This window comes from Mastigoproctus giganteus, chromosome 13 (genome assembly GCF_048544385.1).
Source record: "Mastigoproctus giganteus isolate SK-2022 chromosome 13, ASM4854438v1, whole genome shotgun sequence".
NCBI lineage: Eukaryota > Metazoa > Arthropoda > Arachnida > Uropygi > Thelyphonidae > Mastigoproctus > Mastigoproctus giganteus.
Genome location: NC_143587.1, coordinates 53,828,096 through 53,842,476, shown reverse-complemented (window position 1 = coordinate 53,842,476; position 14,381 = coordinate 53,828,096). Strand labels below are relative to the sequence as shown.

At 37.2% G+C, this 14,381-nt stretch overlaps 1 protein-coding gene across 1 annotated transcript in view; it reads right to left on the bottom strand.

Moving 5' to 3' along the window:
* Nucleotides 1-14,381, bottom strand: part of Txl (Thioredoxin-like) — a 59,261-nt gene that overhangs the window by 17,624 nt on the left and 27,256 nt on the right. Inside the window, exons 5-6 of the mRNA XM_090387996.1 lie at nucleotides 10,298-10,391; nucleotides 633-711 (exon numbers count right to left, since the gene is read on the bottom strand). Coding sequence (XP_090244122.1) covers nucleotides 633-711; nucleotides 10,298-10,391 — 173 coding nt within the window. The remainder of the gene's footprint in view (nucleotides 1-632; nucleotides 712-10,297; nucleotides 10,392-14,381) is intronic.

The window sequence follows — 14,381 nt, the reverse complement described above, 5'->3', positions numbered from 1 at the left end:
TCATTTTTTGAAACACCTACACAAACACAACCAAGAAGCACCAGTGTTTCATTTCTATAAATGTATGTGTAAATGAGTCCTTGACAAGAGTCTTACGTTATCGAAAGGATTCAAACTTGGCCTTTATGAGTACATAGCAGTGACACAGCCATTATTCTGCCAGAGAGGTGAAATATAAGTAAGTGATTCATTTTAACTGGGACCTGTCCACAGCTGAAGAACTGAACAGAATACTTCCAAAGATGATAGAGGTCATTTAAGAACACCTAGAAAAATTCTTTGCTATGTGAGAAGAAGTCAATCTTCATGACCTAATATCAAAGAAATGTATGGAAGTCAGTCCAAGAGGACAACTTTTCCTTCCTTAAGTATAAACTAAAATTTATACATATTCAATATTAATGCTGATGACAATTACATAAGATTGTTTTGTTTCTTTGCAAGTTTTCATTAATTTTTATTTTTTCAATATTTTTATTATATCATCTCATTAGAACTATCATGTCTAAGTTATTTAAAAGAACTTCAACAAAAAGAAATATGCCATTCTTCTCTGATATACCCTATACAGCAACACTAAGCAAAAAAATAAATAAATAAATAAATAAAAAATAATAAATTAAAACCCATACCTGTAAATTTTGTACATTTTGGAACTTAACGTAACGAAGTGGTACAATATTTCCATCTGTAAGATCATTTGGTTGAAGCCTATAACAGTTTTAAAAGTTAAAATATAGATTAAAAAAAAATATTCTTTGTGAAAAAAAAAGTCAGAAAAAGTCATAAATGTTTTTAAAAACATAAAATATGAAACAAGTTTGTGTACTCTATATAAAGGATAAACATTTAATGCACAAAATTAAATAACCATATATGTATGGAGTAAATGCTAAAGGAATTATACTATCTATAAAATATACATCTATACTACAAAACAATATCAGAGACTAAAAAACTTACAAGGTTAGGTAAAAATTAACATTTAAAAAAAGATCATGTAAATACCAAAGAAATGGTCAAGGATGAATAAGAAAGCACTGGCTAAGAAATAGCAAAGAATGGAGATAGGGAGTTTTTCATGTATGTGGATACAAAGAAGAATTAAAAACAAATCAAACTGGACCCTTGTTTATAGGGTGTAGGAAAGACTTATGATAACCCAGCAGAGATTGGTGATAATAAGTACTTTGCATCGATCTTTACTGAAGAAAGACCCTTTGCAGCAAGAAGAGGCTGTGCAAGTGAAGCTGGAAAGCATAAAATTAGAGATACTGAAATTTCAGAAGGCAACTTATTAGAAAAACTTTCAGGCATAAAGGCAAATAAGACTCCTGGAGTAGCGGCATATACCCAGTAATTCTGAGGGAGATAGCAATAGAGTGCATTGAATCACTGAGGTTAATCATGAGGGCACTGTCAGATTTGGGAAAGATTCCTTTGGATTGGAGATGTGCCAATGTATTGCCAATAAATAAAGGTGGTTTTAAGAGTGGAGTCACTAACTATAGGCTGGTTAGTCTGACTTTGGTGGTAGGCAAAATCTTAGACGTAATCCAAGATTTTCCCTACCATGAATTAAGAGTGTAATCCAGTGACATTTAGATAAAAACAGCATTCTGAAGGACAAACAATATGGTTTTGTTAAATGAAAATTATGTTTAACACAGTTACTGATGAGCTAGATGTAGAGAACAATTTCAACAGATTATTTGGATTTTAGCATGGCATTTGACTCAGTCTCTCAGAGGTTACTGTACAAGCTGGAACTCGTTGGGATTACTGGCAGGATTCTCACATGGACTGCAGAATGGTTGCTGGGCAGAAGGCAGAGAGTTGTGATTAATGGATATTCTTCAGCTTGGTGTAACATCAGAAGTGGAGTCCCCAAGGATCGGTTATTGGACTACTGTTGTTTTCCAATTTTCACACATTGATGAAGGACATGATCGAGACCATGATGTCAAAATTTGCATACGATGTAGAGATTGGGAGAGTCATTAATGATCAGTGTGGAGTAGCGCTCGTTCAGGATGACTTGGACAAGCCCCAAGAATGGTCAGAATAGTGGCAGCTATGTTGCTATGCAGCAAAATGCAAGGTCTTACACTTGGGGAATAGCAACCCCAAATAATGCATACACTGATGGGGTTGAAATAAAAACAATATGGTTTTTATTAAGTATACTGAGCAGTCCAAGGTGTACCATCCATCAAAGATTTATCAAACAATATCCTATAGAGATAGAGGTCATAATCCCACTGTATAAGGCAATTGTAAGACTGCATTTGAAATACTGTGGTTAAGTATGGAGACATTAAACTTCTTGAAAGTATCGAAAGGCAGGCAACCTGTACAGTGATATCTGTAAAAGGGTGACTGTATAAGGAAAGGATTTGATTAAGTGGGCTACATAGCATGGCAACCAGATACCTCACTATGGTTCATAAGGCTCTGAGAGAGGTTAGCAAAATGAAGGCAAAATTTCACTGTTATAATGTGTGTTTGTGGGCTTTACAGTACAAGGGGAAAATGACCATAATGCACCTAACTATGGTAAAGTTCAGCACTTTTTTTTATCAATATGGATTGCAGTTGAAGTTTAGAGTGTGTTATAGAGTTATCTATTTGAGGAAGTAAGGATTTTGTCCACATGTGGCATATCTGCTAGGAGATGAGCAATACTCAGAGTATTGAAAATAAGATACTGAAAGCACTGAGTATTCAAAATGAAGCAAAGAGTTTGTCACTTACTATTAATGGGGCAATCAATGAGTATATGTTGGACTGTAAGATGTGTGTGGCCATCTGTAATTGGGCTGATACAACTTCTTCACATCTGCTCTCATGTATACAGGAACTCCCCGATTTATGTAAAGGCTGCGTTCCGCGGAACACTATGTAAGTCGGAATTTCTGCCCTGCTTGTGCAGCACTCGCTGAATTGATTGAATCAAAAATGAAATGTTCGACGAACATGCCAACAGAATTATTTATTGTATTTATTCAATTTTTTATCTCATGCACAGGAAAAATTACAAAAGCATGCAATTTAAAAAATTTCTAAATTATAAAATTAGAAAAAAAGAGAGGAGACAGGCATAACATCAGTAAGTTTTACCTCTCGAGCATCATTGCCAGAATAAACATCTTCAGCTGATAAGTATGCCACTGTGGAGGTTTAGAAGGGGTCACCACTCAACCTTATGAAAGAATATATTAATGGATGACTGGACGGGGGCGTTTTTCTTTTCATCGTAGATTTCTTTGTAGCAAGCAAACATATCATTCACCCCTCTGTTAATTTTTAAGAATCGTTCACTGTCAGGATCCATCTTCTCAAACCTCACCATTGCTGATGCAATCTCACGAAATGTCACTGCCATCTCTCTGGTGATGAAGCATCTTGGCTCCTCATTTGGTTCATCAGCATTTTCTTCTTTCATAATCAGGGCCTGCAAGTCAATAAGTTCTTCTTTAGATAATTCCTTCTCTTCTTCTCTGTTAACTCCTCGTCTTTGGCATCAACCTCCAACCTTTACAATCTTATCTGTAATCTCTTCATATGATTCGTCTTTTTCAAATCCTTCGAAGCCTTTTATGTGCTGTGGGCATTTTTCTTTCATGCACCATTTAAACAACTTTTAGTAATTTCCACCGAGGCCTTATTAATGTTTAAGATGGCGTGGTAAATACTGTAAGATTTCCAAAAGTCTCTTAACATAAAATTTTTCTCATCGTCTACTGCAGACAACGCCTGAGCAAATGTTGTGTGTAAATAGTATGCTTTTAAATTCGAAATAACACCCTGATCCATAGGTTGGATGAGTGAAGTCTTGTTTGGCGGTATAAATACGACTCTCGCGTTCAAATTGAAATCATCTAGATGTGTAAGATGTCCAGGAGCATTATCTAATAGAAGCAAAATCTTGAAAAGAACGTTGTTGTCTTTACAATATTTTTCAACCTCAGGAATGAAGCAGCATTTAAACCAATCCTCAAAGAAAGATACTGTTATCCATGCTCTCTGGTTCGATTGGAAATGCAAGGGTAGGGTGGCTTTATTGACGCCCTTAAATGCACAAGGATTTACAGAATGGTACATAAGCAGTGGTTTTAATCTGTAATCTCCCGCTGTATTAGCCTCATGCAAGAGCGTGGTCCTATCTTTTGATGCCTTGAAACCTTGAAGTTGTCACAGACATTCTCTCAGATATGCCAGACAAGCTGTACTTGCTACCTGGGAGTCTAAAACGCTGATGGAACTGATATTCGGGTGACACTCAAGTAAGTGGACCCAATTTTGGTGAAGCCCGGACGGTCTGTGACAGCCAAATCCTCTGCTTGCACCTTCACAATGGTGGAACTGTTAGTAATCCTGGGTATAACCTCCATGCACAAGTACATGGCGGGTGAACCAACGTAAGCAGGGGTCGAGGTGTGGCACCCACACCACATAGAGGAACGCCGCCCTTCTATGTTACCAGGCAGTACTAGGTGGTAGATGACTCTCATCAACTGGTGAAATACCACCACTTTGCTTATTGGAGGCTTGAAGTGGTGGAACCCATGTTTAGTCTCTAGAGCTAAGTTCCAGTCAACCCTTCCCTATCTCTTCCATCATGCAGTATGATTGATGACTTTTGAGGTTATAATGAACGTCGTGGCGAGATCCAATATTCCTTACATTTCGAGGGTACAGCTCTAAAACGGTGTTCGCAGGCCGGCCGCTAGTTAGTACACCGGACCGAACCTATTGGTAACTCTCTAGGAGGCTTCCAGATCAGCTAGTGTATAATTTTGCTACCTCTAACTCTGCCAGATAGTGACTGGAGGGAGTCCGAGTAGTGTGTAGGCGGGGAGCATTGTCAAGGCCACGTTATGTCAAGGATCTGGGTATATTCTTACCACATGTACGCCATATCCAAAAATTTCATTACTTCATACAGCATGTCCCACCTACTTTTTCTTACTATTGAATACACCATGAATTGTCAAACTAATAGAGCAAGCTTATCTGCAAAAAGATATAAACCTCCCAAGGACTTCCTAATTCATTTCACAAATATACATGGTCTCAATTCTAATCTCAACGATGTCCATTTCCACTTGCAGTCTGCCAAATCCATTGTACTTTTTCTGACAGAATCTCAGTTATCGGTTGATTCAACTACTGCTCATCTCAGATGCCCAAATTATTCGCTGTATGATTCCTTTCGCCTCAAAGGTGGTACTTGTGCATATGTCCGTTCTGATATTCCCTGTCAGAGACTTGGCAATTTGGAATCTCCTCGCTTTGATATTCTCTGGCTTAAAATCTCTCTACCTCATTGTGTTAAATTCATCTGTTGTCTCTACCGTTCTCCCAACTCGACTAATCACTTGGAGCTCTTTGACTTCCTCTCGTTGCAACTTGACTTTCTCCAGTCCAACTCTCCTAACAGTGAGGTAATTTTCCTTGGCGATTTTAATGTTCACAACTCCAGCTGGCTTCTGTTTTCTAGTCTCACCGACCTAGCAGGTCGAGATGCTGAGGCTTTTGCAATTACTAATTACCTAGCACAGATTGTTCATTTACCTACAAGAATACCGGACAATCCTTATCAAACAGCCAATACGCTTGATCTTTTTCTCACAAACAACCATTCTAAGTACACGGTCGAAGTGAAAGGTCCTTTAGGCACTTCAGATCACAACTTGGTGATTGTCTCTTCTCCAATGGAACCTTTATCTCATGGCTATTCCCAACCTCGTGTTATTTGGCATTACAACAATGCAAAATGGTATGACCTGTGAGACTTCTTTTCATCTTTTCCTTGGTCAGATTACTGTTTCAAAACTTCTGATGTCAACATTTGCTCAGATCGTGTCAGTGAAATTATTCTTGCAGGAATGGAATCCTTTATCCCACACTCCACTTTAAAATCTCATCCTTTATCTAAACCTTGGTTTTCCAATAAATGTGCTAAGGCTGTCCAAGAGAAGAATGTTGCATATCGTAATTGGCTTGTTTCTAATTCTTCAGTTTCATTTTCTGCCTACACCAAAGCTCGCAACAATTGTAAAGCAGTTATTAATCAGTCCAAACTAGAGTTTGAACAGGCTAAGAGTAGAAAATTTGCTTCTTGCCCTAATGGTAGCCGAGCATTCTGGTCTCTTGCCAAAGCTATTGGCCGCAACTTCTGCCCATCTCTGCTCCCACCTCTGTCCAAACCAGATGGTTCTGTTGTCACTTCAGCCAAGGATAAAGCTGACCTGCTAGCATCCCATTTTTCTTCCAGCTCATGTATTAATGATCTTGGTAAAACACCTCCCACCATTCCCAACACGCTCCATTCAATGCCTCCTGTGGTCTTCCGTCAAAAGGATATCAGAAGGATTTTGATGAATCTTGATGCTAAGAAAGCTCCAGGTCCTGATGGCATTTCTCCACTTGTTCTCAAAACCTGTGCTCCTGAACCTACTCCTATTCTTTGCCGCCTTTTCTCACTTTCTTATTCCAAAGGTGTTTTTCCTTCTGCTTGGAAATTTGCTCATATCCAGCCAGTTTCTAAAAAGGGTGACAAATCCCCTCCCATCCAATTATCGTCCCATTGCAATTACTTCTACTCTTTCTAAAGTAATGGAGAAATCAATTAACCGCCAACTCTTAAACTACATAGAAACCTTCCATCTGATCAATGATCGCCAGTATGGATTCCGTCAGTGTCGATCCACTGGTGATATTCTGGCTTATGTTACCCATTTATGGACTAATTCAATGGAAAGGTTCGGTGAAACACAAGTAGTTGCTCTTGACATCTCAAAGGCTTTTGATCGTGTTTGGCATAAAGGTCTTCTAAACAAGCTTCCATCTTATGGTTTGCCAACTGTTTTTAGTAATTGGTTATCCAGTTTTCTCTCTGATCGTTCACTGAGGTGATGGTAGATGACTCTCCGTCTTCTAACTTCTCCACTAATGCCAGTGTCTCCCAAGGTTCAGTTCTTTCCCCCACTCTTTTCCTCTTGTATATCAATGACCTTCTTACATTGACTGGAAATCCTATCCATAGTTTTGCTGATGATAGCACATTGCATTCAACTTTCCATTTTGAGAAACCTTGTCCTGCTCAATCAGCTTCAACTTCTCGAAAATCTGCTACCAAATCCTTAAATGCCGATCTTCAGGTAATTCTCCAGTGGGGCAAAGACAACTTAGTTTATTTCAATCCTTCTAAAACTCAGTCTTGTCTTATATCTCGCAAAAAGGATTCTTCTGCTCCTATGCTTATCTTTAGTGACACTCCAATTTCTAGGCAAAATGATATATCTCTTTTGGGGATTACCCTTACTTCTAATCTCTCTTGGCACAAGCACATTACAAATATTGCTTCCTCTGCATCTAAAAAACTTGGTTTTCTCTTTCGCTCTCGGCGTTACTTTTCTTCCAAACAGCTGCTCACTCTGTATAAATCGCAAATCCGACCTGCCATGGAATATTGTTCCCACATCTGGGGTGGTGCCCCCAAAACCTCTCTCAGGCTTCTTGATTCTATTCAGAAGAGGGCAGTTAAGTTAATTAATGATTCTTCTCTGTGGAGAGTCTCTGCACTCGCTTTCTCATAGACACACTGTTTCTGCTGCATGCCTCTTCTACAGATACTTCCATGGGCACTGTTCTTCTGAATTAGCTTCTATAATTCCCGCTCTCTCTTTCAAAACAATCCGAACATGTGCCGCCACCAGCCAACAACCATTTACTGTCCAACTTCAAACCCACAGAACCAACTTTTGATCTTCCTCATTTATTCATTCAACTGCCGTTTTCTAGAACAACCTTCCTTCATACGTATTTCCTGAAAATTACAATCTACAGAAGTTCAAGTCCAATGTCAATAAATATCTTCTTTCGTCTTCTCAACCTCCAACCCAAGCACGGTACCAAGTACTATAGGTTCTAATACCTCTCGTGTTTGGGGTTCACATAAAAATAAAAAAATAAAAAATTTTCCTCTTTGGCAATGTATGTTCGATCCGGCATTTTTTTCCAATACAGAGCAGTCTTGCCAACATTAAAAATTTGCTGCATTGAATAGCCAGCTTTCATCAATAATATTTTCCAGCACATCACAAAATTTCTCTGCAGCTACAGAATCAGCACTGGCAACTTCATAACATACTCAGGGGCACTCACTTCTGAATCTGATTTTCCATCCATATTATTAACAGCTATTCCATCTTCGATATAGCACCTGAATGCTGTTTTGTGATCGCTGTTGATCTTTAGAGCATTGATCCTTTGACATGTTCTTCTATACATGCACTGTCCTTTAAAATAGTATTTACTATTGAAGCAACGAGACCTAATTCCCTTGCAACAGATGGCAAGCTTTGTCCTGCTTTGTACTTCTTAATCATTTTCATCTTCATTTCTAAATCAATTTTGTTTCATTTCCTTGGACTACCACCACTTGCACTTTTCGTTGGTCGCTTTCCCTTCATCATTGTAATACGTAAATAGGAATGAAAGGAAGTTTCTGAAGATCTGTTTTTTATATGATTGAAGATTTCAGTGAAGGGGAACACATTTCACCATAACAGCATAAAAATCCACACAATTGCAGTTATTGGTATTATCAAAAATGGCATTAGATCGAGTTTACTACCCGTTTATAATTAGATGAACTAACATAAAAGCCCAATAAATCGGAAAGTGCAAATTGTTTTATGGTCGTGACCTCCAGAAACTTGCTTTAGAAAAATATCACAAAGGCGTTCAAAATTGATTCTTATAATGGGAACCATATGATAATGACGAAAGTGTAGTGCAATTTCCATTATAAATATGACCTTTTAGAGAGATAAATAGCTTAGTAATATAGTGAAATTTTCAACTTCCAAGGACTTGGAATGAATTACAAAAAAAAAAAAAACAATGTGTTATTGGGTTCACATTACAATACTTTCATGATACCTCCATTTATTCCTAAGGGACACAAAATACGTTTCCATGATTTTTTTTAAGTTTGTACCAGCCGGCAAAAACTTATGTAAAGTCGAATTTCCATTAAGTCGGGGAGTTCCTGTACTGCATTTCCATGGTTTGAAACCTTTTTTAATACTGAATAGCTCATTACTGGCTTGATTCTGCCAGATGAGTTGCCATTGGTCAAGACATCATTTCTGTATAATGTACTTATAGTCAGATGCAGGTGTAGTAAAGGACTGATCTAGAGGATCAGTACTAATTTTGGCAGTTAGGTTGGCATGTTCGTTTACAGCAATTCCAGCTGTTGTTGTTATTTGGTTTTTTAGGAGCATTAGCAACTAATGCCATATTGCTCTGGGGATATGTGGTGGTCATTCCCTGACCTTTCCCCATCCTCCGTATTTGGTGGTCACGGACTCGAACTTCGATCTAATCAAGAAGCGTGTGCTATGCACTATCGCTCCTGCCCACCTGGCTACGGAGGCGCCGCAATTCCAGCATGACCAGGGCTCCAACAAAAGAGAACTTGTTTCTTCTGGTTTAACTTAAGAGTATTCTAGATCTGTCTAAGTAAGGGGTTATCATTCTTCATATTCTGTTGTATAGCTTGGATAGCACTAATGGAGCCTGTATATATAACACTGTGCAGTATGGTTGTTGAGAGTGTAATTTAAGGCTATATAGACAGCACAGAGTTCTGCAGCTGCTACATTCGGTAGGGAGTTTCTTGGATATGGTAATATTGGGAAATAATGCTCCTGCACCAATGTGATTGCCAGTTTTAGACCCATCTGTGTAGACTGGTGTGTACTGGCCATGCTTGGTTCTCAGTGCGGCATGTATTTGCAGTATGTTCTGTAGTCACTGTTATAAAGAATTTCAGAACTAGCAGCCATAAATTCAAATTATGGGGAGGTGGTTTAGACTAGATTATAGAAAGTTTTCTTTTAGCCAGAGAGGTGGGTATTGATTACTGGAACAAGTTGCTCTGCAGGTAGTTGAGTCTTCACAGTTTGAAGAAATTCAAAGGTCAACTGGATAGTTACTTATGCAAGGAGGGAACTGTATAATTTCCCTCTTTTCTTAATCTACTTTTTCCTTTTTTTTTGGCCAGTTCAGTAAAAGAATTTGTATGGTTGATGTCTAAAACTGATACTTAATGCCCGATCAGTTTATAATTAAAACAAGATTAACTGTTTTAAAAGATAATTATGCATTATAAATCTAACAAAATTTAATTACTACATGAAAAGATTTTGGGAGAGAGTTTTTTTTTTTTTTTTAACATAGACTTATTACTTAAAAATAAGTTACCAAAGTCAGTACTTACTCAACCATTTGCACAGGTTCCATGCCATCAGCCTGATCAAAATCAAGTGTTCGAGGTTGGTTGATGAATAATTTTAATGTTTTTGGACCCATATCTATTATATTAAAAAAAACAGAATGACCTTTATGTTAAACTATCAATATTCAACTGAAAACTAGTGCTCCATTTACTAATGATTAATAAGAAATCCTTATTTATTAAAATTCTATTGAAAAATAAGAAATTCAATACAGGCTGAATCATCTCAAGTGCTAACTTGTGTAATTCTCATAACTTTACCACAAATGTTCATTATCTCATTCAAAAAGGTAAAGTGCAGCCATTGTCAACCCACTGCAGGATGGAAGCCTCCTCAACAATTCATGCTGAGGGAAATGGACCATAATCTGCCACGCTGGTCCAGTGCGGGTTGGCAGATCGACCGTATTCAGCAGTCAGGGGCTTGAACCCCCCGTCTACTCAAAGAGCGTCTGCTACTGCACTCCCGCTCCTGACCACTGGGCTACGGAGGCCTCTATCTCATTCAATTAGGTAATTTCATAATTATAAATTAATTCAAGTTAATATCAATTAAATGACTGCAAACAAACATATTCAAGAACTGAATATGTTTATTTCGGTAATGCATGATGGATTCTATGTTGATTAATGCTGATTCTCTTTTTTGGCACTAAAGGAATAATTTTACAGCACTCTCTCCGAGGAAATCAAGCCATAAATGGATCGTAATTATGTTAACACATTGTGAGTGCATTTGCGTAGGACTATTTCAAAAACGGCCAGAACTGAAGAAACACTGAAATTTCTTTTGCAGGGGAAAAAAAAAAAAAAAAAAAAAAAGTCATTTTGAAGCCATATCATTCAAAACCTGGCTCTTTCTGATTTTTAGGCTTTTCCCAATTTGAAGAAATATTTACATGGGTGAAAATTCACAAATAGTGTGGAAGTGAGTGAAAAATGCCTCAGCTGCTATACTCAAAAACACTCTTGAAATATGGCCTGCAATGGGTCTTGGAAACATTACTGAGCCATTGTATATAGTGCATAGAGTGTCAACGATGATATTTTGAAAAAGAAACTAATGTCAAGACCAAAAATATCTCTGACTATAAATGGCAGGTATAGTCCAATGCTTTTTTAATCTGTCCTTATATATTTCAAACATATTCAAATATTACAAAAATAAATATATATGTGCTTTACTTCGTTAGTTAAAACTAAGAATACAGAATTAGGTAAAGCTTTTAACATTTAATTATATTTTAAATGTGTGAATTTCTTAAACCATTGAAAAGAAGCAAGTTTGCTATAAGGCTGAATGCAGCAATTCTATATATTTTTTTATTTTTTAAAGTATGTTATTCTAAAGTCTCAATAAAAATTACTCATTCAGTATAAAGTGGAGATTTTCTATTTACACATAATAACTAACAATTCTATAAAACCTATTATGCAGTCCCACAACAATCTCAGGAGAAACAAATAACATCACTTACATTCGATAAATGAAGGTCATGAAGGCTGTGCCCTTTATCTAAGCCAGACTTTCCCAAACTTTTTTAGTCACAGAACATTTCTGTCTCACTATATATTTACGGAACACTTGTTTAGCTGGAGCCAAAGAACTGTTTGCTAATACAGTCGAACTTGGTTATAACGAGCATCAAGGGACCGACAATTTCCTTGTCATAACTGTTACTCGCTATATCAGTGATAGCAGAGATGGGGAAACCCCTGGGGCCATTAAACAATGAACACTTTATATCAGTGATGAGTTAAATCTACCTATTTTTTTAAATTCTCAATAACTTGATAAAAAGAGATTCAAGAAACAAAAGAAATATTAGAGAGAAAAAAATAATATAACTATATACCTACATATTATTTGTATTAATAGGCTTGTATAAACTACAATACACTTAACATTAAACACAGTTCATTTGTCTGTAATTTTAAAACCATACTTATTTCTCTGTAATTAAAAACAATACTATTTAATAATAAACAGGATTTCAATTAGTCTTTATTTATGAATCTTAAAATTGATGCTTGTTTTAAAAATTTCACTTCGATATTTCCTAAGTTTCCCCTTAAAACACTCAACGCATTAAAAATTTCATTACTTGCCTCAGTTCCTTAAAACAAATTGACTAAATTGTGTCCACTGCACCTTCAGCTTGTGAGATTGTCAGCACTGATTTTGATTCACTTTCAGTTGTCATCATATATTCACAATTATTGTCTTTACCATCATCATTATTGAGCACAGCATCTACAATGTCACTCTCTGTAGGAAGACCACTAGTTAAGTTGTCATCGACTCGTAAAAATTCGTTGATGTTATCTGTATTAAAACCTACAACATTCTTACGTAGAAACCATTCCGATAACATTAAGTTGTTTTCTTCGTTTCCATCTTCTTCATCTACAATTGAAATTTCATTTGAATTTAATTTCAATTTCTTGTAGCAATTTGATATGGTTGTCGAAGTAATGTTGTTTCACACATCATTCAATAAATTTATAGCATCCAATATCGATATAGACTTGGTAAGTTTCTGTTCTCTTTGACTGATCAGATGTAGAACTAGAAATCTTGTATAAAATCCTTTCAAACTCTTGAAAAATTGATGTCGCATTGGGAGGCAGAAACACTAGCTTAATGTTGGACAAATTTTGAATCTGGGGAATGCACGTGGCAGTTATCACCTAACAATAAATATTTTTCTTCTTTTTGGATGGCAGGCAACTCCATAGCCAGGTGGGAAGGAGCAGCAGTGCGTAGCACACGCTTCTTGATTAGACTGGGGTTCGAGCCCGTCACCACCAAATACGGAGGATGCAGAAAGGTCAGGGAATGACCACTGCATATTTCCGGAACAATATGGCCTTAGTTGCTAATGCTCCTTAAAAAAAAAAAAAAAAAAAAAAAAACCCAAAACCAAGTCTTTTTGAATAGCTCCTTATTCCGATCATTTATGTATTGCCGAAAAATATCTGAAGTCATCAAAGCTTTCTTGTTTGTAGTGTAATCCACAGGAAGTTTCCTTACGTTTTTTAAACACCAAGGTTTTAACAATTTTCCGATAACAGTTTTTTTTTATCAGTTCCTGTCATATTTGCGCATACGAGCACCATCAAGCGAGCCTTTGATTTTTTTTCCACCAACACATTTTCCCCCTTTGAATTTAAATGTATTGTCAGGTGTCAAATTATAAAAAAGTCCTGTTTTGTCGGCTTTGTAGTAGTAATAATAGAGGCATGTGATGCGAGAAAGCAAGAGTATAAACTTATCCGTATGAGTTTGTCCAGTTTCTCCTTGAATTTATTTAATCTATCAACTTCCACAATGACAGATGGAAGATTGTTCCAGCAATTAACCACCCACTGGCTAAAGGCAAATTTCCGCACATCTATTCTACAACTGTCTTTCCTCATTTTGAATTTATGCCCCCTCAGGTTCGTAATCTATGCAGGCAGATTGAGAATCCCATCAGAATTTAGCATGCTCAACCCATTCAAAGCCTTATGCACCTCAATCAGATCACCTCGCAGGTGCCTAGTCTCCAGCAGCCACAATTTGCAGAACTTAAGCATTTCTTGGTAAGAGGACCCCTTCATTCCCTTCACCAATCTTGTTGCCCTTCTCTGTACACACCCAAGCAACTCTACATCCTTCCTAAAATGAGGCCTCCAACTCTGTACACAGTACTCAAGGCATGGCCTGACCATTACCTTATACAAAGGGATAATCACCTCCTTTTCCCTGCTAGCAAAATTCCTGTATATCATTGACAATACCCCATGACCTGCTCTGGCAGCCTGTCTGCATTGCTTAGAAAACTTCATATCTGACTGAACAATCGCTCCCGGGTCGTTTTCATTTTCTACCACCCTAAGTGTAGTACCACACATTTGGTACATTCCCCATATGCAGTACTTTACATTTGTCAATGTTAAACTTCAGTTGCCACTTTTCAGCCCATCGGCTCAAGTTTTCTAGATCCTGTTGCAGTAGCACAACTGCTGTAGATGTCTTCATCATTGAAATCTTTCCTGATTTCTGCCCAAACGTGGTCGATCC